We start from the raw sequence: 26,360 nt of genomic DNA on the forward strand, positions 1-26,360 counted from the left end.
CCTTTCGTTCGCTCACACAGAAATCGAATTGGACAAGACGCGCACCTGGTGCCCACGTGCGGGCTGCGAGACAATTTGCATGGTGGGTGCCCCAGCTCCATTTACAGCTGCAACCGCAGCAGCAGCCGCAGCAGCAGCTACTTCTCCTGCTTCCGCGCCAGCTGCTATGGTTGGCAATGGAACTGGCTCGATTTGCCAAATGGATGAATCGCCCTCGACATCGCAGAGCTATACACCGCAGTTAGAGGGCGTCAATACGCCCAGCGTCTTGCTCTCCATATCCGTGCACTGTCCGTCATGCAAGGATGAGTTCTGTGCGCTCTGCAAGAAGGCGGTAAGTTTTAACCTTGCTTATGAGTCAACAAATGTATTGAATTCGCGTCTCGTCTCGTTTGCAGTATCATCCAAACATTAGCTGCGAGGAATTCGGACGACGCCTGATTGCCGATGGACAGGATGATATTGGCATACCGTTCGATAATGAGCTCATCAAATGCTGCCCCATGTGCGCGGTGCCCATTGAGAAGGACGAGGGCTGCGCTCAGATGATGTGCAAGCGTTGCAAGCACGTCTTCTGCTGGTATTGCTTGGCCAGTCTCGATGTGAGTGTGCTCTCCGTACCCACTCTTCCACTTACTTATCCCATCTCCCTCGTATTTCCATCCACAGGATGACTTTCTGCTGCGGCATTACGACAAGGGGCCATGCAAGAATAAATTGGGTCATTCACGTGCCTCCGTCGTGTGGCATCGTGCTCAAGTTATTGGCATATTTGCTGGCTTTGGCATTTTATTATTGGTGGCATCACCGTTGCTGCTGCTTGCGGCGCCGTGCATTATTTGCTGCAAGTGTCGCGGCTGCAGCGGCTCCAAGATTGATGAGGTCGATGCCGAACTGGAGGAGGAGGTCACCGCATTGCAGGGCTAGCTCGCTAACCGATTTTAATACTGTGTCTCTCATCCACCCCACTTGACTACATCGCCGCATCCATCGCAGCTCCCCCCTGACGAGTTATTTCAAATGTTTTTTTTTTTGTTTTGTTTGTGTATGCTCTACGACAGCAAAACTATTGTTAATGACGAACCGTTTTAAATTGATTATACATATATTTTAATTGTATGCATTGTATAGTATGTGTTAACTAAATTGTGATATTTACAGTGATTCGATATACAAATCGAATCGAAAATTTGTTGAACCTATACAGAGAAAAAGCGCGCCTTTGATTCTTTTATAATTTTTAGGTTTTCGTGTCGATTTCCTCTTTTTAACATACGTATATTCGTATCTGTATCCGTATCTGTATTCGTATCTCTATCTGTATCTGTATCTGTATATGTAAAAATCAATAATACATACATATATGTTTATTGTTTTATGTTCTTCTTTTCCACATTCAACAAGATTGTATAAATTATGTAAGCCCAAGCAACATTGTAGCCAGTAAGTTAGCCTAAATTTACTAGCCCACTCTAGCATTTTAAGTATATAACTAAATATATATTTCTCATAATTCAAAATGTGCTGCTTTAATATCAAAACACATCCACAACCACACATACACAAACACACACACCTTTTTCTGAAGTATTACGGAATGCAACTGCTACTAACGAATCCAACTAAACTGTTAAATGATTTCAAATGTTTGTGCAACTGCTTGGAAATGCTTTTAACTACTTATATACATACACAGACACAACACACATGAACACACTATGTACGCAATTATTGCAAGAATATATATACATAACAAATAAAAAAATACTGCTGAAAACAAATGTACGTACATCTAAGAAAAGGTTTTGATCGATGTAAATTATTTAAATATTTAATGCATATAATCATATTAAAAAAATATATATATTAAATATATTAATGTGCGTGTATATTAAAAACAATATTTAAATTCTACTCTTAATGTGAAAATTAACGCGTATGCTGTTTGAAATAAAATGTTTAAAATGAAAATTCAGTTACATGTTATTTGCTTTTGAATTGCCCGCTCTTTTCTATCGATATCGATAAATTAAGGTTACCATACGTAGCGAACTAAAAACACCAATCGGTTATCGATTCTGCAGTGTAGCTAGCTGGTAGTTGTTTTGGTATATTTTCTCATGCAAAATCGTATATTTTGCCATTCAAGCAGCGGTCACGCTGGTTTTGTTAATTTTGGAAGAGTAATACAATTTTGTTGTCGGCATTTTCAACTAAGTGCCGCCTGCTAATAAACATATTTATTTAACCATGGAGGAGCAGGCTTGCCCACGATGCAAGACCACAAAGTATCGCAACCCATCTCTCAAGTTGATGGTGAACGTTTGCGGGCACACACTTTGCGAATCATGCGTGGACATGCTCTTTCTCAAGGGCTCCGGCGCCTGTCCTGAGTGCATGGTTCCCTTGCGGCGCAACAACTTTCGTGAGCAGCTGTTTGAGGATCCCATGGTTGAGAAGGAGGTGGACATACGAAGGCGAATATTGCGGGACTACAATAAGCGCGAAGAGGACTTTGCCTCGCTGGAGGAGTATAACGATTATCTGGAGGAGATTGAGGATATCATTTACAATCTGTGCAACAACATCGAAGTCATCGAGACCAACAAACGTATCGAAGCATACAAGCGTGACAATCGAGAAGTAATTCAGCGCAACAAAACACGTGTTGGACGCGACGAATACGCGCTGGAGGAACTGTTGGAGATAGAGCGGGCGCAGGAGGAATCACGCAAGAAGGAATTGGATGAACTGGAGACGGAACACAAGAAGAAAAAGGCACGCGACAAGCAGGCGCTCATTGAAGAGCTCATGTATAGCGGCAAAGATGCTGCCCAAATTGTCAGCGAGTTTGCCGAGAAGGCGGAAAAGCAGCGCGAGGAAGAGAAACAGCTGCCGCCACCAAAAGCAGCAACAGAATTCTCCACAGGCATCAAATTTGGTCAATCGGCTGATCCAACGCTGCTGCCAGTGCCCAAGTCTGAGGAAGGACCTTTATTCAACTACGAACCTTACTTACCATACACCGAGGGACCGATGGCACCGCATGCCATCGATATAGAGACCATGGGCTACATTCATCACATACGAACCGAGACGCCACAGGAGAATGCCGGTGGCTTCACCTCCACATTGGCCTGCCAGCGTGCTCTTGAGGAGGCGCTGCAGTGTCTCTATTTTACGCCCACAGCTGGCCTCGGCGTGGGACTTTAGCATTAAGCATAGGATTTGTAAGAGCACAGCACGCTTAGTAACCTTTGTTGAACAAATGTGTCTCCTATAGAAATGCATTATTTCCATACTCTATAATCTAATTTATACAGGCATACTAATAAATATATATATACAATGTTCACTCACTAAATGAATGGACTAGCAACAGGTCAAAGGACGTTTAAATCGTGCTGCTGTTGCTAACAAGAATTTTATGTATGTAGAGAAAATTTTATATAGTTATCGATGTCATGCGATGGATTTCATATCCTCGAATCGATTCCAATAAGTCCTGTCTAAATGCGAGAGGGTATGGCCGAACTAGGATAATTTTACGAATTTGTAGATAATGCAGCAGCAAATCATTTTTGTAGCATACTTTCAGGCTGTGTCAAATGGAAATCGTCATCTAATTATAGTTATAACTCGGCAGGATCTGAATTGATTTCAAAAGGACATGTGTTTTTGTGATCACACAAATGAAAACTATCTATTGGCATTCAAGGATTTTCAGAATCCGACAAAAAATATCACTGGAAATTTCTCTAAGGGGGTGTCATGCAAAAATTGTCCTAAAATCAAGTTTTCCGTCGTAACTTTTCCATTTATAGGACGATTCTGATGTCCTTTTCAGGATCGATAGATATTAGCATCTAGACAGAGAATCTGAAAGAATATCCTTAAAAATCCTTGACACAGCCGAAGAAAAAGGACTTTTTCGTATACAGAAAAATCGCAATATCCTTGATATCCTTGTAAGAATCAAGCTGAAATTAGTGTCAAACAATATTATTTTGAAAGGACTATTAACTGGCCAAATGACATTCAAATCGTCCTGTTACTTTCGGAGCTAGACAGGATTTTATGTTTTTGATAATTTTCCCTTCGCCCTGAAGCCGAAATTTTTCAAGTGTTGGATTTTTAGATAACACCATTATTTTTTGATGCCAACTGATAGATTTAGGGCCCATGAATGGAATGTGAAAGGTCCTGTCAAAATGCGTAAGGAAATGGTCGAGCAAGGACATTTTTTCTAATTTGCAAATAAGTTGCAAATAATTTATTGTAGCATACTTTGAGGCTGCATCAATGTAAAATGTCGTCTTAATTAAAGCTATAACGCGCCAGGATCTGAAAGGACTTCGACTTCTATCGTACAGGAATTTAAATTTTTGATAATTTTCTCTTAGCCATGAAATTGAAATTTTACAAGTGTTTTACTCTTAGATGATAATTTGAAGTACATTTTTGAAAGTTTAATGTTGTTGCACAATTTTAGTAGATGCTAGTACCCCCAATTTAAATCAGAATAGACAGCGCAGTTTTACACGATTACAGACTTGGATCTTGTTTTTATTAAATACTTGTTTTAACAATAATTCTTCATAGGCGTAGCTAGTACATATGCTAAGTATAGTCGCAGACAGATATATAGATATATATTTTATATAGTAATATTTTATACATGGTATTAAACATAAGTATTTTAGCGAGTTGCTCGCCACATTTCGTAACCTAGTTGCACAATAAGAGGTAAATATGTTTTGCGAACGTGCCACATGAGAGATTTGTTGTTTTCTTTTGGCCACATTTGGATTCTCGTCCTTTTGCCAAATATATATGTATGTTGAATAAGGATTTTCGATGTTCGATGGATTGAAATGATGTTTACAGTGCGATTGAATGTGATGTGAATGGCCGAAAAATTACAAAATGTGCTTGATGATTTGGACGAATCTTAATACGTAATACAAATAATATAGTACATCATACATACATATACATAATGAATACATTTTTGAAATGTTTTCCGACTAACGCTGCAATGTTGCCAACTGCATTTGAGTTTCGTTTATCAATTGGAAACTCAATGCACTTTTTCTTACAGACGCACATTATATATTGTATATAATTTAAATGTTATAATTATATAGGTGTTGTTGTGATTATTATTTCAAAAAGGGTCAGCGAACAGCATGTTGACGTGGAATGTTGCTGCCACAGCCTGGTTGCAACACCAGAAAGGGATTTTGTTGATTGTTTTTGTGTTGTTGGTTGGGTTTTCACATTTTACAGATTAAGATTATTGTGTTAAGTTGTCTATAACATTTAATTTAGACGCTAATTTCGGTCCTTATAAATCTAATTTAAAATGTTAACATTTAATTATATTGTTTTCATGTTTGTTTTATACAGTTGCTGTTGTTGTTGTTGTTTGTTGCTCATGTCGGTGTTGATTGTTTGCCATTTGCTTAGTTTCTCCTTTCACATATATATTTATATATAATTATTTAACTGTTTTTTTTTTTAATTTTTCAACCAGTGCGACGCATTTCCAATTTTCAATTGCATTTTGCTCTCAAAGTGCATTGTTTGATGTTGAGTGTGTGATTTTGTGTGTGTTTAGTTTAACAATGACATCGCTTCTCAACTGTCACAGGTAATTTAAATATTTAGAAATGAATTGTTGTCTCTGGTAGCTTGTTTTGTGGCTGGTATATGAAATAGTTATTATTGGCGCTTTTGTTGGTCGCTATAAGGCGTTGTCCTTGCAGACAGGGCAACAATTGGCCATGCGGTTTTTATATTTTCTTGTGATGTTGTTGTATGCGCAACGCAAGCAGCAGGCAGTAGTCATAAATTGCAACGCTAACTAAACAGAATCATCTGCAATAAACAAACACAGAGACAGAGAGTCAGAGTCAGTATTTGAACAGATGTGCATCTGCTTCAACTGCATGTGAGAATGAGAAAATCACGCATACGTACCGTGATACCACCATTTAGTCTTTTTGGGATTCTTGTTGCAGGTCTTCACGTAGAGTGTATTGTCTGGCGGTCGCTTCTTCTCGCGACAGCTGCTCAACATGGAGGCTATGCTAAGGCACACCGATTGCACCGACAGCGCCGGCGACCAGTCCTCGGTCAATATGGATAGGCAGATGTGTCCATTGCTGTACACATGCGGATGCACGGGTATATTGCTGCCAATGAACGTTACCTAGTCACAAATTATAGTTATCAGGTTAATAATTGCTCTTGTGTACGATTCTAAAGTGCAGACTCGCTTACCTCTGGCGAATCGAAGGGATATTTGTTGTTGAATTTGAACAGCAGTTGGAAGTCTTCGCCCTCGTAGAGTGTGCCCTCGAAACCTTTAATATTTATTTTCCATCTGTAATTAAAGCGCAGTGTTGTTATTGCACAGAGTCAACAATTAAACAAAAAAACAAATCTGCTAAATTAAGCTAAACGAGTTTTGTGCGAACTTGGCCTAGTTGCGAGACGCGAGCATGTGGCAAATGTGGCACACACACCCCAAACAGAGAGACAGACAGACGGATGGAGAAGGGGCTTCCACACTTACTCTGATAAGTTTTGTTGCACGCTTTCGGTGTCAACGGTCACGCCTGGCGGCGGCTCCTTGATCAGGGACATCAACTCTTTGTGCAGACGGCGCTGTAAGTAGACAAAGAGAAAGAAAGAAAAGAGGGTGGGGTAATTAGCTACAGTTTCACAGTTAGTCAGCTTATCTTATATAGCACTGAAAATGCAGTCAAGAACTCAATTTCAAATGTACTCGATGCACACCTTAAACTTCTACTTCTATGTGCTGTTGTTTTAGCTATCTTCTATTTTCTTTACGACTTGCACAAAGATCGCGTGTTTCGTTCCGTTGGCCTCACTATTTACTTGCATTTACAATCGTATACATGACTCTCCAGCTATATACTTTACTTTTTTTATCGCCTACACATTTCCTTTCAGACTTACAAATGTCAATCTCCGTGTGTTATATGGTATATGGCCTACGATAGAGGCGGGCGTTGTACAGATTAGATAAAATTGCTCGTGCAATGCTCTGTGTGTGTTGATTGTTTTGTTATTCTGTTCCTCCTTTTTTTTTTTGGCTATTATCAGCCTGCCATAAATACATTTATAAACCTAAATTCAACACACACACCACACACAAACACAAGTCAAGTATGTTCTTTTATAAGCCATAATTTTATCAGTTTGTTCGATAAGCGCTAAAAAACAAGTACTACTAAAGTTTTTTGCCATGTCGTGCTGTGCTTTTTGGCAAGGAAGATTAATTAACACAATCACAAGACAAGGTGGATACTTGAGGCGCCCTTCTGATATTGAAAAATTATTGATAATGTCTCAAGTTGTTTGCCATAGTCGAGTAACCTTTTCTTCGCCTATTTTCACAGCGATATTTCAGGCGATAGACTCATAACTTGTTCCCCGAAACGTCAACTTAATGACGCAATTTTCGAATTTGTGAAGTGGAGAAACAGAGCACAACTATATACATGATCTATCAGTTGCTATATTTATAGCTGTGAAAATGACTTTGTCTTGGATATTTGTCAGAGGCGCTAAAAGTCTTATGGCAGTGTAAATCCCGCAGTAAGGCGATAAGTACCAGCTCATTTAGATATGGCGCGTTATAATGGCCAAGGCCAAGTTGTCGCCCAAGGTTCAGAGTTCGATTAGAAATACGCATAAATATGTGTGTGCTGATACTACATATATTAGGTCTATATACTTGCCTCCCATCGCGTATTGTCGAGCAGCAGCGGCTTGCCGCATTTGGAGACCGGCGGAGTTTTTGGTTCTTTGGGTTCGGTTATGATTTCCGATTTGGGCATTTTATCTTTAGTTTTCTTGAATAGTTTCAACATTTTGTCACGTTCAACTAGAGTCACGGCGCGTTATTTCAATTGGGTACGTTTCGAACACTTTTATATCTTTAGTTCTTGTAAGTTTCCTTGATGTTTCGAAACTAAAATGTCACAAATTGTTGTAGTTTATATTTTGAATCATTATCGTCGATCAATGGCAACTATGTTGAGGTACTTTTGCCCAGGGCCCAGTTCAAAGTGTTAACGCACTAGCCACATTTCGCGTTGGCCAAAAAAAACCAAATGGTAAATTGCAATAAGCAACGCGATTGCCGCCGAGTGCGAATAAACGAGACGATTGAAAACGAAACAGCCAAGTGCCTCAACGTTCGGCCAACGACTGTGGCAATAGCGTCGAGAAATTTTGCTCGAAAACCCCTTCAACCCAACAACGCTGCCTCAACCCAAACAGCCGTTCGAGACGAGGCGACGACGACAACGGCGACGACGACGTCGGGAGTCATCGTCGGCAGCGTCAACGTGCCTCAGAGTACGTAGTGTATTTTCTCATGCCCTCACCGAGTGTACTATCAATGCGAGACACCGTTTAGCGAGCGATCAAGATCTTGGCACGATTATTAGCTATTAGGTTGTAAAACGCGGATGAGAGGAAATCGCAATCTAAGTCTTATCAGTTCAAAAAAATTTGTCGAAAAACGTGATGACTATACAATTTTTTAGCTTAACTATTAACAAAGAAAGGTCTATAATAATTAATTTCTTCTAAAAATAAATGTACTTCTAACAGAGACCACAATAATAAAATAATGAGTTTGATAAAATCAAACCTCAAAAAAACCTTCAGTATATTATTTAAATATGATTTGTAACATACTTTTTATTTTTATTGCTGCAATTCTTTTTTATTGTAAAAATGTTCTATTTTATACTTCTTCTCAAAAAAAAAGCAAACGAACACTAATTTCTAATATTAAAAGATTTAAGACTGTCTGTGATATTAATTTGTTGGTAACATTTTGAGACAGCGTACTGCAAAGTCGATATAACTCGACTCACTCTGTTTTATTTCTTCTTTTTTGCATTATCAGTTTTGCACTATCAAAATAGGCATTTCATGTAGCCTGCCAGACGAGACTAGAAAACTCGTTTATGTGCCCAAACATGCTTATACACTCGCTTAGCCAGATATAGCTCTTATGTCTATATACACACTGTCTTCTTTCTATGTACTCTACAATTTTGGCTCTACCTGTGCAGCATCTGCAGACTGCTGCAGCTCAGAGAAGATGATGAAACAATTGGCCCCCCGGCTTGCCCTTCTCAGCCACAGTCCAACGGTTTGGCGACTCTGGCAGCGTTCCCGAGCTGTCAGCGTGGCAAATGGCACGCTCGGCACGCCTGATAAGAGCAGCTGAGCTGATAAGATAATTCGAATTCGAATATGGAAAATGAATGCAAAAATACATACTACATGCGAAAGCATTTATTTGTAAACAGGTCAGCATGAAACACAAGTGGCCCAAAAAACAAAAAAGAATGTGTGCAAGTAATTTTTGCGAATTAAGGCCGAAAGCATAATAAACAGGGCCATAAATGAGCCACAGTCATCGACATCAATATCGCCAAACGATTGCAACAGACGACGTCAATTGGAAAAATGCATTTCGAATTACAATTTACAATTGCGTACAATGGGCCGCAGCATTTGATGAAACTGCAGTAAACTTTCGCAATTATGAATTGAAAACGTGCGAGAATAATAAAAATCAATCTGCAATCGATGATATATATGTTATAAGGGGTAATTGGAACTGTTGTGGGATCTGCTTTTCGTTAACAAGCGAATTGCATCAGTTAACTGCACAAAATTGATTTATAGTATAGTTTTTCCTTCTCTTAAATCAGCTGTATAAGTTTGCACACAATTCTGTACAATTCCTGTTGCCATCCTCATAAGGCCTGCCCCAAATTTATTTGATGTGGGAAGACGCATTGCCAGTCTAAAGATAGATGCGACGTATTTTCTAATTTTCAAATGTCTGCCGCTTGTTGTCAAGCACTAAGAAAATATCCCCTGCTGGGAAATCTATATAAAACTATATGCTAATTGTTGGGTGACTGAGAATTATCCTATAACAAGACTAGACAATAACAAATAACAATAAAAATAGGCCCAAAATTAATTCCATTTAATGTGAAACATCTCAGTGGTTAACACCTTTTTTTCAACAAAATGTTTTAAAATCGTTTCAAAAATTTCCAAAGTAAATAAAAACACATTTTCAGATGGTATTTAAAATGTTGAACCATTGAACATAAATAAATAAAAAACAAAGATATAAACAATCTGACTCGCAGTTTCTTGTTGTTGCGCGTTTTGTTTTTCTGATTGTTTTTCTAGAGAATTTCCTGCGTTTCGGGGTAAACAAAAAGAAAGAAATAGATTAAATCAAAAGGCCGATAAACTTGACAACAGCTGATAAAATTGCGACCAAGAGAGTGGGCGGTCTAAGTGGGCTGTGGGCAGTGGGCACTGGCCAAAATGAATTGTCTGCCGCTGCTGGTGTGAAGGTCGCTGTGGACCATAGCAGCAACAACAACAACGCATCAAAAAGCCCCCTTAGTAGTCATACTCACAGAGAAACATCAACAGCAATAGAGATAGAGATAGAGACATACATAGGTGTAGGAAGGGAGATAGAGATAGCGGCAGGTGTGTGACGAAAGCTGTGAGTGTGTTGCCGAGTGTCTGGGGAGCAGCTCTGAGTCATGGTCAGCATTTGTATGTTGTTTGTTTTTGCCATACTTTTTCTTGTTTACTTGGCCAATTTAGGGGCCCAGCCTTCACAACTGATTCACGACCCGACCCACTGGGCCCAATTATGCAACTTTCACATGCGATGCGCTGCTCGCGACAAGCCAAAAGCCATACAAAATGATTTCCTGATTGCCCAACTCTCTGCCCCTCGGTTGCTGTTGCTGCTGCTGCCGTTTACCGAGAACCTTAAGCTCATTACAAGACCAGAGCAAAAGAGAGAGCCGACAAAAATAGCAACGAGCTGTACCCCCGGGGTGGTGGACACCACTACATGTTGCGACGATGGCATTGAGGAAGCGTGCAGCATAACCTTAAACTTGCAGTTGCTAAATCAACAATTTCGACCTTCATACAAAGGCTGCCGCTTCCTCTCTCGCGCTCTTTTCGTGCAATCGATAAGAATGCACTTACACTTAATACCCACAGCAAACTCGTGTTCGTTTAAATGGATGTAAACGAGCCGCTTTTGCGACGTCATTGTGGCGCAGCACTCTGACGTCAGAGATTGATAGTTAATCGCTTTATTTTGGTTTTATTCTTTTATTTTGGTCCGCTGACTGTCGCTTCGTATAAATAAACGAAAAACCTGATGCGCCTGTTTCTTTTTTTTTTTTTTTAAGCCACTCCAAATAAACTCAGCACATAAGTTGAAAGAAAGAGTGAGAAGGTAGGTAGGCCTGTATCACGTACTCGCCAAGTGATACACAGCTCATCTTTCAATTCAATTTTGATTCTTTATGAGCAATCAATGCGTAATATTGTAAATGACAAATGCTTTCAATTGACAAACTAATCGAACGTGTCCTCAGTAACAGCACGTGAATTGTGCATGGAAATTGGCAATGAAAACGACAGTAGCTGATACAGCAATTACAATAAAAAGAGCTCGATCTGGCAACCCTGCAAATGGCAATCAGCTTATTAAGTTGGCTGCGCATGATTTGCCGACGAGGCGTCGCAGTAAATAGCAAATTTAAGTAGCTCAGTTAGTTGACAAATCACTTCTCCAGCTCTAGTTACATTCATGAGTGAAATGCGAGACTGGCGACAACAATTTAATTGAGATTAAATGTTGATATTATTGAAAATGACAACCTTTTAAAATGCACCGTTGCGAAATCACAGCCAATTGGCGACAATGCATTTTAATTATAATGATTAATTTGCATTTTCTTGATAAAAGTACAGTAAACAAGCGCTACAGCGGCTTACGATTAAAGCCAGAGGCAAGCACTATAAGTTGATGAGTAGATTAAAATGCTTTCTCAATAATAATTTAATTGCGCAGGCAAATAAATCGGCTTATCTGTTAAATAATATATTTGTACACCAGGTGGGGGATTATTAGCAGTGTCGATAAGAGAAGATCAGGTGGAATTGCCCTCATAAATAATTTATGAGTTACCCAAATGGATTGAATGGCATCTGTAGCAAGGGAAAAAGTATTAATTAACTCTCATCACTCCATTGTTTATTTCAATTTACCCATAAGGAAGTTCTGACTTCTATGATATACTACGCTTTGTGTGGAGGGTGTGCAGCGTATCACATGCATATTTCATGACAGAGATCAGACAAAAGGGTGAATCTGAATAATACTTTTTTTGTTATTGGCAACGATCGGAGGGAGGCTCGCTCTCAGTTGATTTTGAATGCAAAACTTCATGAACCGCGACGTAGAACTGATGCCAAAATTGCCTATATACGCGAGAATAACGACAGTGTATGCATACCAAATATAGAAACTGGTTCTTTTCGGACTCGGATCTAAAGATATGCACATAATCAAGTGGAGAATTATATATACATTGTGTATAGCGTAATGTGGTATTGTGGATATATACGCAAAACAGCTTTTGACATGCTATAAAAAGCTTATTAATTAATATTCGACTATAAGAACAAGTGTCGAAATCAAGCAAATACTTTGATCAGACTCTTGTTCCATTTCGAGCACATAAATTATAACTTGAACGCGTGCCAAAATCAGTTCATGCCAGCATTAAAATCCAGAATACATATACACAAAAGCTATTTATTTATTGAAAAAGATGTGCGAAAACGATGTGTGCGGTCAGCAAATATTTATATAAAAAAGCAATTTTCAAAAACTGGACATTGATTGGCAAAGCGTGCGCCAGGGCAATTAACGGTCTATCCAATTAGGTTAGTCTGAGAAGAATCGTTCACAGACAAACCGATAATTAAATCGATAATTAAAGCTTAGCTTTCGGCACAGTGCCTGCGAATTGTATAAACCTTCTTTATGTAAATACGGTTTTGTGTTGTTATTGGATTGTTTGCTTATTTTGGATTCTCTGTTTTTAGCCACTCGTTTGCCGGAACGAAGCGATTGCAAAATCGGCGCGTGCGAATCCGCGTGTCAACGAGAACTGAATGAAATCAACGGCGAAACAGAACACACGAAAAAACGAGAGCGAACCGCGCGTACGCGTTGAGCTTTTGGGCTTGAGTGAAGCGCTCTGTATGCAGAGCGGGCAGTTATATGGGGAGTGAAGATTGGCAAGATGGGTTGGCAGCGCAGGATCGATAGATGGCGCTGGCGTGCCAAGGCTTGTTTATGCCGCGTAAACAAAAACAGAGACAAGCAAGAAGCATTGCTGCTGCAAAATACAATAACAAACAGACAAATAAACAGTTAGAGGCGGCGGCAGCGGCATTGCAATTGGTTGCATAAACAAAAGCTGCATGGGTCGATAACTGTGTGTCTGTGTGTGTGAGAGGGCGTCACTGCAGGCTTAAAAAAGCCAGTGAAACCGCTAAAGACCTTCAGGTGCAAAAGGTGAAAGTGACTGAAAGCAGTTGAGACAAAGAAGCGACATTTTAAACTGTTATATAACACAATTGTTCCTTATGGAGGTGATAAGTGTGCAGCATCGATAAGATGACGTTGAACCTTTGCAATGCGCACAAAAACTCAACACAAACGCTGCCGGCAGCAGCTGAGACAGCGACGCAACGGCGACGCTACGAAGGCGGAGGCAGCAGCAGCTGACTGCAAACATTTGCACAACTGTTTTTTTCGCTGTACGTTCACGCTTAATTTAATTGTTGTGGTTGAGTGTGGACGGCAGTCAAGGTCTTGAAGAGATTGAGAGTAATAACTTACCTCACTGGGCGACATTGAGGACATATTCCCGATGTTGTTTGGTGTCCGCTGTTGCTCTGCGTTTGTTGATCCGCTTCCACTTCTTGGCAGTGTTTGCTCTGTGGCACTCACTTCTGTGCACTTGCCGTTTGGCTTAATCTAGCTTGGAGCTGTACAATCTTTGCGATGATATAGAGCAGAATTTGGATTTACAAATGTTGATAGATATGCTTTAAGTTACATTGTCAACGAATAATACATATTTCACATAAAATTTTTATTTGGTTTCGTCAAAAGCTTTATTTCATACTAGCAGATAACAGCGTGACCGCAAGCCGTACTTTAAAATATACTGAAATAGCTAATTTCCATGTCTTTTAGTATAAATGGCAACACTGCAGAAAAGAGTTCAAATTGACTGTAGTGCAGTGTGACCATCAATGGTGTTGTGAAACTGCAAACTGTCCCTTTGGTGATTTATCAGCTGTTACGAGTCGAAATACAAAATATTAGGTTGGCCAAAAAGTCTTGCGGTATTTCCGATAGGTGTCTTTGCAAGCGCGTAGTTCTAGTTCTATTTATCGAATCGGTTCATGCGATACCTTTTTGGAAAGCTCTTTTCCCGCGCTAACACGTGTTTGATTTATTGTTGTTTGTCTTGAGTCGTTCGTGAGTTATAGCGTCACAAACATGGAGCAAAATAAAGAGAAAATACGGCATATTTTACAGTACTACTACGATAAAGGCAAAAATGCAACTCATGCTGCCAATAAAATTTGTGCAGTTTATGGACCCGATACAGTTTCCATTTCCACCGCACAACGATGGTTTCAACGTTTTCGTTCTGGTGCGGAGGTGGTCGAAGATGCGCCACGGTCCGGAAGGCCTGTCGTCGAAAATTGCGATAAAATCGCCGAATTGATCGAAAGAGATCGGCATAGTAGCACCCGTAGCATCGGCCAAGAGCTTGGCATGAGTCATCAAACCGTTTTAAACCATTTGAAGAAGCTTGGATTAAAAAGCTAGATGTATGGGTGCCACACGACTTGACGCAAAAAAACATTTTTGGCCGTATGGATGCATGCGAATCGCTTCTGAATCGCAACAAAATCGACCCGTTTTTGAAGCGGATGGTGACTGGCGATGAAAAGTGGATCACTTACGATAACGTGAAGCGCAAACGGTCGTGGTCGAAAAGCGGTGAAGCTGCCCAGACGGTGGCCAAGCTTGGATTGACGGCCAGGAAGGTTCTTCTGTGTGTTTGGTGGGATTGGCAGGGAATCATCCACTATGAGCTGCTCTCCTATGGCCAAACGCTCAATTCGGACCTGTACTGCCAACAACTGGACCGCTTGAATGCAGCACTCAAGCAGAAGAGGCCATCTTTGGTCAACAGAGGCCGAATTGTCTTCCATCAGGACAACGCCAGGCCACACACATCTTTGGTGACGCGCCAGAAGCTCCGGGAGTTCGGATGGGAGGTTCTATTGCATCCACCGTATAGTCCGGATCTCGCACCAAGTGATAACCACCTATTTCTGTCCATGGCGAACGACCTTGGTAGTCGGAAATTGGCCACAAGAGAGTCCTGTGAAAATTGGCTCTCCGAGTTTTTTTGCCAATAGAAAAGCGAGCTTCTATAAGAGGGGCATTATGAAGTTGGCATCTCGTTGGGAACTCGTCATCGAACAAAACGGCGCATATTTGACTTAAATCGCATTATTCTAACCAATTTTATGAACAATTGAAAATTCAATAAAAATACCGCAAGACTTTTTGGCCAACCTAATACATAAATATAAACAAAAACAAATAATAATTGTTTAAAAGATGAATTAAAGCGTAAAAAATTGTAAGATAAGAAATGCAAATAATTGCCGCTTAGTATAATCTTTGTTATTTGTAGACTAGTTGAAATATTTAAAGTTTGGCGTTAATTACGGTGAAACTGTTGTACAGTGGTGTCCAAAAATGTAGGCGCAGCGCAATTAATTGGCTGTAATCAGCGTTTGTTGGTGTTAATTGATATTGGACACTGATAAGCATCCAACGGACAGCCTTAAATACACACGCTGCAGCGAAAGACAGTTCAGTGAAAAGTTTACTGTTCATCGATGCAAACATGCAGTTCGGCGTCTTGGGAAGCGGTATTATTGGACTAACCACAGCTCTGGAGCTGCAGCAGCAGTTTCCATCTGCTCAGGTTTCTATTATTGCCGATCGTTTCAATGAGGATACTGTGAGCTATGTGGCCGCTGGTATCTTCCGGCCGGGCACCAGCTTCATGGGCCCCACACAGGAAATTACGCAGTATGTAATGGGATTAGTTGAAAAGACGTAACAAATTCTAATGTGAAATTGCAATTGCAGACAATGGATGACGGATGCATTTAATTATTGGGATGAACTGCGGCGCTCCAAAGAATCGGCTCTGGCTGGCGTGTGTCAGTTATCTGGCTACATATTCTCACGCACCACGCCCTCCATAGTGCGGGTAAGGTGACAACATTATCAGCTAATCAGCGTTGCTTATCTCGTTCTTTTGTGATTCGGATAGAATCACTTCATAGAGCAGTTGCTGCCCGTTTATCGACGTGCTACAGAGGATGAGCTGAAGCTGTGCCATGGCGGCTGGAAGTACGGATCCTTTTTCACCACTTGCCTGACTGAGAGTCGGCTCTTCCTGCCCTACGCCACCAAGAAGTATGTTGCTCTCTGATGATTTATTGTATTACTAGTAATTCGATTGCTTTGCAGATTCCTCGAGAATGGTGGCCAGGTGCTGCGACAGCATGTGAACAACTTCTTCGATGTGCCTCAGAACTTTGATGTGCTGCTCAACTGCACTGGCATGGGCGCCAAGGAGCTGTGCAATGATCAGCATCTCGTGCCCATTCGTGGCCAAGTGCTGAAGGTGCGTGCACCTTGGATTAAGACTGCCTTCTATGGCGATCTCGATACCTATGTGCTGCCTGGCTTCGAGACTGTCACACTGGGAGGTTGCAGGCAGTACGATAGCTACAACACCGAATGGTGCAAGTATGACAGCATGGCCATTAAGGAACGTTGTTATGACTTGCTGCCCAGTTTAAAGAAGGCGGAAATTGTACGCGAATGCGTTGGACTGCGTCCACATCGTTCTGTGGTGCGTGTGGAGCCGGAGTTAATTACGAATGCTCAGGGACGTCGCCTCAAGGTGGTGCATAACTATGGACATGGTGGCTACGGCGTTACCACGGCACCAGGCACCGCCAAGTATGCGGTGAAAGTGGTGCGTGATATGCTAGCTGGTAACAGCAAGTTGTAGAGTGATTCCATTGTATTTCATCAATTGTTAATCTGTTGTTAATTAAACTGTTTTATAATGTGCAATCTGTTCTTTTATTTGCAATCTTTGACCCACAATACCACTATAAATCAATTCAATTCGGGTGTGCAATTCAAGCATAAAGATAAGGTTTATCATGCTTTTCGAAATTGCGCGCTCTCTGCTTGTCTATCGATAACTCAACCGCAGTGCTGGTAAATGTCTAAACTGATGCCCACTGCGCAGCTGCGCGGCATGAATGGAAAGCTCGCACGCTTGTCGCCGCAAAGCTTCGTCTGCGCCCACACAAACAACCCACTTGACGGATGGGCCCATCGATTTTCACCACTAGACATGGAAGAAGCAGCAGAGGAGTAAGAAGAAGCAGAAGAGGAAGCAAAAGAAGTAACAGCAGCTGCGCGTTTTGAAACAGTTTTCAATGATGAAAACGTATACAAAATACGAATACATTTGCTTATATTCGCCGCGCCACTAAATTCGCCGCAAGTAACAACACACACACACATACGCATACAGTCCAGTTAACGGGGCAGAGACAGGAAAATTTTTGCCTCATTTGTGGTCCTGCGAAAGACGACGACGACGTGTACAACACACAAGAGCGAAAGAAAATTCTTACTGCGAAAAGAAAACGGTGAACGGAACTAAAAAAACAACAACTGAGTAAAACACACATTGTCCCCCCATTCCTCGTGAGTAGCTGAATGAATAATTGAATAAATTGCGACTCCGGGCGAGACGAAACGCGCGTTAAACTGAATAATTGATTGAATAATCGTAAACAAGAAGCGCAAATTTGCAAACAGCAGGCAACGAGCAGAGCAGAGCGAAGCAGCCAGCCAGCCAGTCAGTCAGTCAGTCATTCACTCAATCAGTCAGCAGAGACTCTAACCCAGTGCCAAGGCTAAAACTTCCCCTGAGCTCTGCACGCCACCAGCCCAAAAAAAAAAACGAGTATAAAAAGAAAAGTCAGTGCAAAAAAAAAAACAAGAAAAACAGTTAAAAGAGCGAAACGAGCGAGAAAAAAGTAACTCAGCGTCACATTATCGATTTGTGTATATGTGTGAAAAATAACAGAAAAGCGCTTACACCCACGCACACCAACAAAACACTCGAACACAACTACACACAGTCAGAGCCCGCATACGTCAACAAAAACAACAGCAGCAGCAGCAACGACAGTTGGTCACAAGGAGAAGCAGCAGCAGCAGCAGCAGCAGCACTTAAGGAATTACCCCAGGATCTTCTACTAGCTTCCGGCGCAATTCAAGCTTGAAGACAACAACAAATACCTACACACATACACACACACACATACAGTGCTGTAGTTGCAACAACAACACAGACGCAAGAACCGACGCAACCTCAAGACTAAGTCACAGTAAGTGCATTTGCATTACCCATAACAATAAGTATACGCCGCATGGTCCTCATCACTTATGCACACAGTACTGTTAAGTGTGTGTGTGTGTGAGAGAGGGGGCATGTATATGTGTGCGTGCTCGACGTGTCCAGCTACATTTTCAGCTTCATTAGCTGCCCCCGGGCATGTCAACAACAGCAGCAACAACAACAGCAACCACATTCGTTTGTTGTCGTCGTGTTTTGCTTTTTTTTTTTGATGAATCGTTTTTTTTTGTGTTTTTCTTGTTGCTGAAAGCTGGACGACAGTGAAAGTTGGCAATGTCAAATGCACACGCAGTAAATGAATATTTCATTGTTGTGGCTTCACACCTGGTTGCATTGCTGCAACAACAAACAGCAGGAAGCACAAACCAAAGCGAGTGCAACCAGCTGAAGGTGAACGGTGCTGACAACAAAACGGCTGTTTGACTGCATTATTCTAGCAGATAATTTTATATGTAATACCTTAAATGATTTCAACTACTTAACTACAAAAGGAGAAGCATTTAAAGTGTCCCTTTCACTTAAACTTCATTAAATTCAACTTGCATTCAGAGTACAAAATATCGCTTAACTACCGATAAATAATTTATGTCCAGCTATTGCACTTGTAATACTTTAAATGATTGTAACAACCTTACTGCAAAAGAAGAAGCAAGAAATTAGCTGTTGCTGTCATCGCTTTAAAACTTCTTTAAATTCCACTTGAATGCAGAGTGCAATCTATCGCTTGACTATCGATAAATAATTGATGTCCAGCTATCGCAGTTGGACCCCATTTGGAAATATGTACCTAGGAAAAGTTGAGCAAATATTTGCTGTTAGCACTAAGTGCATTTCCATTTCCATTCGGAAAAGTTCAAGCCTCGACAAATACACACACAGACACACACACACACACATTTGGGAGCAACCGTCAAAGTTGTTAAGCCCACAAAAGCTGGCAGCATATTGAATTGTTGTCTAAATGTCAGAAACTTTTCAATAGCTAAAATTTTGATTGAGAAATTGACAAGTTCTGTGCATAAGCAATCGAGCAAATACACACACACACATACTCTCGATGTATGTATATATAGCTGATAACTGTAACTGTGCTTTGTGATATTTGATGCGAAGTTTTGGTTATCAATAATTAAGTAAACCCACAGGTTGAGCGACCCTGTCGACCAAATGGCAAATGGGGCAAGCAGCTGCTTAATGAGCGCAGCGTTTGCTTCGCTCCCAAATTTGAAACATGAAACAACATCCAAAACAACAACAACAACGACAATGAGAACAGGAATAATAACAGCATGACAGCAGTCAACCCTCGACAGGCAAAAAATCGATAATTACAGCTTGTCGGGGGCAGAGAGATAAAAGCAATGCGTTGATAACATAGCCTGTGCCTTATTCAGTTCAACTGAAGCATGGCATGTCTGTGCATGTCTATGTCAGTCTCTGCCTCAAGTGCCTCTCACAAGCAGCAGCAGCCGCAGCCTCAACCAGAGCCTGAGCCTAAGTCGAAGCCATGTCTTTTTGCCTTGAGCGCCTCGAGGATGACGCGCGAATCTCTGCGTAACTTTTGACTTGATGGCCAAAGAGAAAGGGAGAGAAGGGAGTGGGACTCAGATGGGATGTTGCCTAGTTGCCTATACATACAAATTATCGACACAATGTTGTGTACGCTGCGTGCATAAAAAAATGTCACTCTTCAAACTCGCAAAGTTGGAATAACTAAAGAGAAGAACATTGTTGCTACAACGTAATCTACTCTCTCTCTCTCTCTACTCTTTCCCTTCGCTTTACACAAGTTTTCAAGGCCAACTTATTTTGCTGCGTTTGCCGTCAGTTGAGCCGTTATTTGAAAGACGTCAGAAGTCTTGTTAAAGCAAATGCGAAAATTCATAGCATACTTTCAAGCGTTGTAAAATACAGTTTAAAACTTAACAATTTAATACGTGGTATCTGTGGTGCAAGCCTTGCAATCTTCCCCCTTCCTATGTTCTCTGCATAAGGTAGCAACGCAATCTTGTCCTTTGTCCAGTTCAGCCCTTCATCCATTGCGAGTGTTCTATGTTTCTGTTTTATGGCATCATCGATTGCAGAGTTTAAACAAAACTTATGTAGCAAATTTGTCATCAAAAAATTAGGTAGTTAAATGATCCCATTCATAGACTATTCAATAAGTTGAATGCGGGCGCCCACGCCCAGGCCATCACCCATGCCACAGATGCCCACATCATTGGACAGGTTCATCATCATTTCCCCGGTCTGATCCAGCTGAAAGTGGCCATGGCCATTGCACTTGTCCATCAAGCTGGTGTCGCTGGCCGTGCTCCCCAGGCTGTTGCTGTTGTTTCTGTAATTGTTGTTCGAACTGAAAAAGATGATCGAATTGGGGCAGCAAGAGTTGAGCTGCTGCTGCTGATGTTGCTGCTGCTGTGCCAGATTGTTGCCCTCACGATTGAGCACCGTGGCACAGACGCTGGTGCAAGAGTTCGTGGTGATGGTGGTTGTGGTGTCCAGCGATTCAATCAATTGTCCCTCGTCATCGGAGCTATTCATGGTCTTCAGTTTCATCTGCTGACGCTCCTGTTCCTCCTCGACATGTGTCTGTTCCGGTTCCTCCTCGATCTCCTGCTGATGCTGCTGCAACAGCTCGAGACGCATACGATCCAGCTGAGCCGTGTCATAGGGACAGAAGTAGTTCAGGTTAACGATGCGGTTGCCCAGAGGCTGCACGGGTCGCGAGTTGCGTGAAATGGGGGTGAAGCAATCTCCGCTCAGCAGCTGGCGAAAGTGACGCAGTTGAAAATCGCTGATGGCCAGCGATTCGGGAAAGATGAACCATTCGGTGCCCTGGTAGCAAGGTGGTTGGGTCAGCGAACCGCCATAGCTGTAGAATCCCGTGCGGAATGGATACACCAAATAGGAGAGTGGAAAGGGTGCAATCTGAACACGCTTGCCGGGCATCTGTACGAGCTTGAGGTTCTGCATGAGCGGATCCAGCAGCGGGTTGTGTGCGGACAGCTCAAAGATGTAGGCCACCATCAGTAGATCATAGCTGCTGGTGCAGCGACGCGGCACCGAGGCTCCAGTGCGATGTAGTACCTGCATCTCCAGTGGATACTTGCGATTGTTGAGCGTGTGCTCGGAGCCCTCGCTGTTCGACCAGCCCCAGTGGAAGCAGAGCTCCACAAATGTATAGCTGGTGAGCAGATCGGCACCACTGATGGTCGGCACATTGCTACGAAACTGGGCGCGAAGCAGCAGCGTCTGTCCGGTATTCTCGAGCGTAATGCTTGCGGGCAGCTCATCGTAATGATTCCAGTTGAGCAGCTCATGGATAGCCAGGCGTTGGACCAGCTGCTCATCGATGTTCACCGGGCTCTGATTGCTGCCGGTCTGTGTCCAAGTGTGTGGCCCCTGCGACCAGCTGTAGTCGTAGTTGGGCATGGTATTGGGTTTGTATTTGCGTTTGAGGAACGAGAACGAGTAATGCTCTTTCATGCGCTGCCAGCGTGTGGCGACTTGTTGGCCAATCTCGTCGCGCAGCTGCTCGTCGGCGTGCGTGAAGAAGCCGAGCAGCAGACAGCATCCCGTGGTGACCAGCGGATGCTGCCAAGCGTGGCCCAGCACGAGACAAATGCCTTGGGCCAGCCAGCTGACCAATAGAGCCAATGTGGTATCGAACATCGTAACAGTTAGCTGCAAGTTGGTTGAGGTTTTAAAAAAAAATGCGAAAAATTTCAATTGATTTGGAACGGTTATTTTTTTTTGAGAACTGAATTCGAGCAGTGTCTAACTATTGTAGTGAATGACAATCTATTTTCACACTGAATTCAATAATGTATGAAGCAATGACTACGCTGATTATAAAATATATTTCTCTCTCTCCCCTCTCGTTTTACAGCAAAACAATGGCTGGCGGTGGTGATCCCAAATGGCAAAAGGATGCGGCCGATCAGAATTTTGATTACATGTTCAAGCTGCTCATCATTGGCAACTCGAGCGTCGGCAAGACTAGCTTCCTCTTTCGCTACGCAGACGATAGCTTCACATCGGCCTTTGTGTCCACCGTGGGCATTGACTTCAAGGTCAAGACTGTATTTCGCCACGACAAGCGTGTGAAGCTGCAAATTTGGGTAAGTGCAACGACTGCATAAGCTGAGTTCATTTGTAATGTGAACACATAAATTCCATTAAGTGACTGCAGCACGCGTCGTTTACTTAATAAAAGAGTCGAGTCATGTGAAAAAAATGCAGCATACTTTTAAGAGCAGCACAGTTTGTCCGCAGTGCAAAAATATGTAGCATACTTTGGCAATGTGACAAGTTTGCCCAGTTAACATACACACACACACACACACACATGCTTAGGCATATTGATTGCTGAGCTGTGAGCTGTGTCTATTTTGAATGTATGCTGGGGCAACAAGTTTCACAGGTGAGCGCACTCCGAAGTGTTCTCACATCCCACATCCACACAACAGCCACAGCTATGCAGGCAAGGGTTTGTATGTCAGTCCGTCTGTCGGTCGGCGTGTGTGGGCAACACTAATTGCGTTTGCGTTTTATGCACATATCTCAAGCACACCCACACTCATCTACAAAAGCCACTACTAGACATGTCACTGACCAAACGCTTCTTGTCACTCTGTTTATCCGTCTGCCAATAACAGGATACAGCTGGCCAAGAGCGTTACCGCACCATTACCACAGCCTACTACCGCGGCGCCATGGGTTTCATTCTGATGTATGATGTCACCAACGAGGACAGCTTCAACTCTGTGCAGGACTGGTGAGTGTAATCGATGTGCTTGCTGTCTCGTCTACGTGCCCGATTAACTTCCAATTATGTCATTTGATTTTTCGAACAGGGTGACACAGATTAAAACGTATTCGTGGGACAACGCTCAGGTCATACTGGTGGGCAACAAATGCGACATGGAGGATCAGCGTGTGATTAGCTTCGAGCGTGGACGCCAATTGGCCGATCAACTGGGCGTTGAATTCTTTGAGACATCGGCCAAGGAGAATGTGAATGTAAAGGTAAGTTCACAGTGAAATCTCAGTAATTAGAATGCGATTCAATTCGATTCATTTTTGCAGGCTGTCTTTGAGCGTTTGGTGGATATTATATGCGACAAGATGTCCGAGAGTCTCGATGCAGATCCAACGTTAGTTGGTGGCTCACAGAAGGGACAACGCTTGACGGATCAGCCGCAGGGCACGCCCAATGCCAATTGTAATTGTTAAACAGAGCTGTTGTTGTAGACAACTAACTAGCCTAACATACACACCCACACCCACACCCAGACATACACACACACACGTATACACAAGCATACACGCATTCCACACACAGTTACAATTTTGAAGTTAGCAAAGTTTAGAGAAAGGCATCGTCAGATGAAGATAGAAGATGCTCGAGAAAAGACATAAGTAATACCCGTATATAGAACTTACATATGTATTATTATTATTATTATATATGAATACATGTATACATTGTATTTATACAACTAATTTCCGTTAGTCGGTCGCTCCGTGTAAATGTCAATGTTAATGTGCATGAATATTATCAATGTTTCCATTTGTTGAGATTTATATTCAGAAAGCGAAAAACCAAAATGAAAAATGAAAAATGATAATGAACAAAACATAACGAGATAACGCAAAGCTGTTTGTTTGTTCAATGTGCTTTTGGGCAATTGCTAATTTTGTCAATGTGTTGTGTGTAAATTGATAAACAATTACGATTACGATAAAAGTAAAAACGATTAACGATAACAATAACTCATGTACATGTGCTGAATTGAGTTTGGCACTTATTAAATCTGCACATATTTTGTGCTATTTTCCTCAATTTCCCAACTCAACTCAACTTAACTCCTTCTTCTTCGCTCCGCTGAACAGTATTCATGAGAATTGCGACTCTCTTGGCGATTTTAGCTATTTTTATTGTACATATGCTGGCAGCAATTTTTACAGTTACTAGTCAGAAAGATACAAATTGAAATGAAAAGTTTCCTTTTCCCGTTCAAATGAAAAGAAAAAGAAAATTTGCAAAAAAGGGCAAAAACGCACAAAAGGCTAGCGAATTGGTGAAATTAACTTAAATATAAATTTAATGAATGATCTATTTATGATTATCCATCAACTGCACACACACACACACACACACATACACATACATAGGCGTTGTATATGCATCAGCGAGTTCTAGTCAAGAAAAAAGAAAGTCATTATTATTATAATTATGATTATGATTATCATGTATGTATGTATTTATGTAGTAAAATGAACATTTGAATGTGTTGCGTATTATAAATGAATAAAATATACCTATTATATATATATATACACATACATATATTAAAATTACAAATTATACCAATACCATATACCACATACATACATATATAAAGGCAATTACCGTATCCACAGCTAAGCAAAATTCCTTTTTCGAAATCCTTGTATAAAGATGGCATCAAATTTTACAAATTATTTCCATTAGTTTCCTATCGAGCAATTGGATCATCTTTACTTAACGCACAATGTTCCTTTTTGTTTTGCTGTTTTTGCTACTAAACAATTGACACTTAACCCACCGTGCGATACTTAACTGCACAGTGCAACAAAATCAATGACAAATCGGTGCATTTAATTTGACTAAACTTTCTCGATCTTTTGATATGCACAACCAAGAAATGAATGTTTCGTTCAACTTCGATTTTATTTACAAAATAATAAACTAAATGCCAGCTGACTTTGAGATAATTATTAATAATAATTATATATACACAAACATACATACATACATTGATACATGCTCTTATATGAGCATGTATTTTTTGTATAGCTAAACAAAAATGCTGAAGAAAAAATATACTTGAAAGATTTGCAGAGTTTCACTTGAAAATATTAATTAAAAGGCATATCGCTGTATTATAAATACCTCCCATTCCCGCTACCCCCGCAATCCCCGCAATCCCCGATGCACAACGAGCAGAAGCATAGCAAACGTATCTGACAGATACAACGTTTTGAGATACAAGATACAAATTGAATTTAAAGATTGGAGTGTATTAAGTTTGTTCCGAATTGGGAGTATTATAACATATATAACATACATATAGAGAAAGGGAAAATGCCTTAGAGAGAACACGGCTTGGCATTTCGTACTGTTTGTAATGTAAGCATAACAATTGCATTATACGATATATAACATATATATAAATTGAATATATATTTATATATATCTGTGTATCTCTTATACGATTATTGTATATGGATTTGCTTCTAACATTGTTAAAACACAAAATGAATCTCATAAATAAAACTGAATTTGCGCTACATTGTTGTCATTTGAATAAATACTTATTATGAAAGCAAATGAAATGAGCTCAAAAGCATCATTTATACTTAGCCGTGGTGTAATCAAGCTAAATTCAATTTCAATAAAAAAATAATTCACTAAAAATTATAATAGAGCGAAGATATATAGAAATATAATTCAGGAGATTACAATAACCCAATTAGAAATTGCATTATTTATGGATGAATCGTTTTAAAGTAATTAAGTAAAAACAATATTTAGTGCATATACACACACTAACACACCCACACGAACACACACATACTTACTTCGATTATATTTAAACAGACACACACGCAAATACAAATGTATTGAGTTTAATCCAAACCAAAAACAAAAAAAGAAGAAAGAAAATATAGCAAAGATATAATAATAATAATAATTATAATAGCAACAATAATAATATGAAATTATTAACATGAATAAACGTAACAATTCTAAATATGAAAAAACTTTAACCGAACATTTTC

The 26,360-nt window shown here is 40.8% G+C and overlaps 6 protein-coding genes across 10 annotated transcripts in view; 4 read left to right on the forward strand and 2 right to left on the reverse strand.

Moving 5' to 3' along the window:
* LOC132789409 (myb-like protein AA) overlaps positions 1 to 1,916 on the forward strand; it is an 86,466-nt gene extending 84,550 nt beyond the window's left edge. For both annotated transcript variants that reach the window (XM_060797406.1, XM_060797405.1), the window contains 3 exons: positions 21 to 334; positions 399 to 602; positions 670 to 1,916. In XM_060797406.1, the coding sequence (XP_060653389.1) occupies positions 21 to 334; positions 399 to 602; positions 670 to 927 (776 nt within the window). In that variant the 3' untranslated portion in view covers positions 928 to 1,916. The remainder of the gene's footprint in view (positions 1 to 20; positions 335 to 398; positions 603 to 669) is intronic.
* A 232-nt stretch (positions 1,917 to 2,148) lies between these two features.
* Positions 2,149 to 3,382, forward strand: LOC132792503 (CDK-activating kinase assembly factor MAT1). Its single transcript, XM_060801910.1, has one exon. It carries the CDS (start codon positions 2,251 to 2,253, stop codon positions 3,211 to 3,213), a length of 963 nt encoding a protein of 320 aa, XP_060657893.1. The 5' UTR covers positions 2,149 to 2,250; the 3' UTR covers positions 3,214 to 3,382.
* A 1,153-nt stretch (positions 3,383 to 4,535) lies between these two features.
* On the reverse strand, positions 4,536 to 14,104 carry LOC132788749 (ubiquitin-conjugating enzyme E2 W). Of its 3 annotated transcripts, XM_060796304.1 has the most exons (6): positions 12,943 to 13,074; positions 7,773 to 8,005; positions 6,581 to 6,672; positions 6,286 to 6,388; positions 5,983 to 6,214; positions 4,536 to 5,880 (listed from the first exon to the last, which is right to left on the reverse strand). In XM_060796304.1, the coding sequence occupies exons 2-6, from the start codon at positions 7,902 to 7,904 to the stop codon at positions 5,867 to 5,869; spliced, it is 573 nt and encodes a 190-aa protein (XP_060652287.1). In that variant the 5' UTR covers positions 7,905 to 8,005; positions 12,943 to 13,074; the 3' UTR covers positions 4,536 to 5,866. The 3 variants fall into 3 exon arrangements, with proteins under 3 accessions (XP_060652287.1, XP_060652288.1, XP_060652286.1); XM_060796305.1 differs by lacking the exons at positions 7,773 to 8,005; positions 12,943 to 13,074 and adding an exon at positions 13,814 to 14,104; XM_060796303.1 differs by lacking the exon at positions 12,943 to 13,074 and having other exon boundaries at positions 7,773 to 8,257.
* A 1,795-nt stretch (positions 14,105 to 15,899) lies between these two features.
* Positions 15,900 to 17,158, forward strand: LOC132788747 (D-aspartate oxidase). Its single transcript, XM_060796302.1, has 4 exons — positions 15,900 to 16,102; positions 16,163 to 16,286; positions 16,350 to 16,495; positions 16,550 to 17,158. Exons 1-4 carry the CDS (start codon positions 15,915 to 15,917, stop codon positions 17,097 to 17,099), a joined length of 1,008 nt encoding a protein of 335 aa, XP_060652285.1. The 5' UTR covers positions 15,900 to 15,914; the 3' UTR covers positions 17,100 to 17,158.
* A 315-nt stretch (positions 17,159 to 17,473) lies between these two features.
* On the forward strand, positions 17,474 to 26,328 carry LOC132788513 (ras-related protein Rab-3). 2 transcript variants are annotated; one of them, XM_060795969.1, is made up of 5 exons: positions 17,474 to 17,812; positions 22,423 to 22,654; positions 23,192 to 23,310; positions 23,390 to 23,561; positions 23,622 to 26,328. In XM_060795969.1, exons 2-5 carry the CDS (start codon positions 22,430 to 22,432, stop codon positions 23,766 to 23,768), a joined length of 663 nt encoding a protein of 220 aa, XP_060651952.1. In that variant the 5' UTR covers positions 17,474 to 17,812; positions 22,423 to 22,429; the 3' UTR covers positions 23,769 to 26,328. The 2 variants fall into 2 exon arrangements, with proteins under 2 accessions (XP_060651952.1, XP_060651951.1); XM_060795968.1 differs by having other exon boundaries at positions 17,475 to 18,501.
* LOC132788512 (uncharacterized) lies at positions 20,388 to 22,327 on the reverse strand. The gene has a single exon (XM_060795967.1). It carries the CDS (start codon positions 22,203 to 22,205, stop codon positions 20,685 to 20,687), a length of 1,521 nt encoding a protein of 506 aa, XP_060651950.1. The 5' UTR covers positions 22,206 to 22,327; the 3' UTR covers positions 20,388 to 20,684.
* Positions 26,329 to 26,360: the final 32 nt, after the last annotated feature.

Source organism: Drosophila nasuta, chromosome 3, assembly GCF_023558535.2.
Source record: "Drosophila nasuta strain 15112-1781.00 chromosome 3, ASM2355853v1, whole genome shotgun sequence".
Taxonomy (NCBI): domain Eukaryota; kingdom Metazoa; phylum Arthropoda; class Insecta; order Diptera; family Drosophilidae; genus Drosophila; species Drosophila nasuta.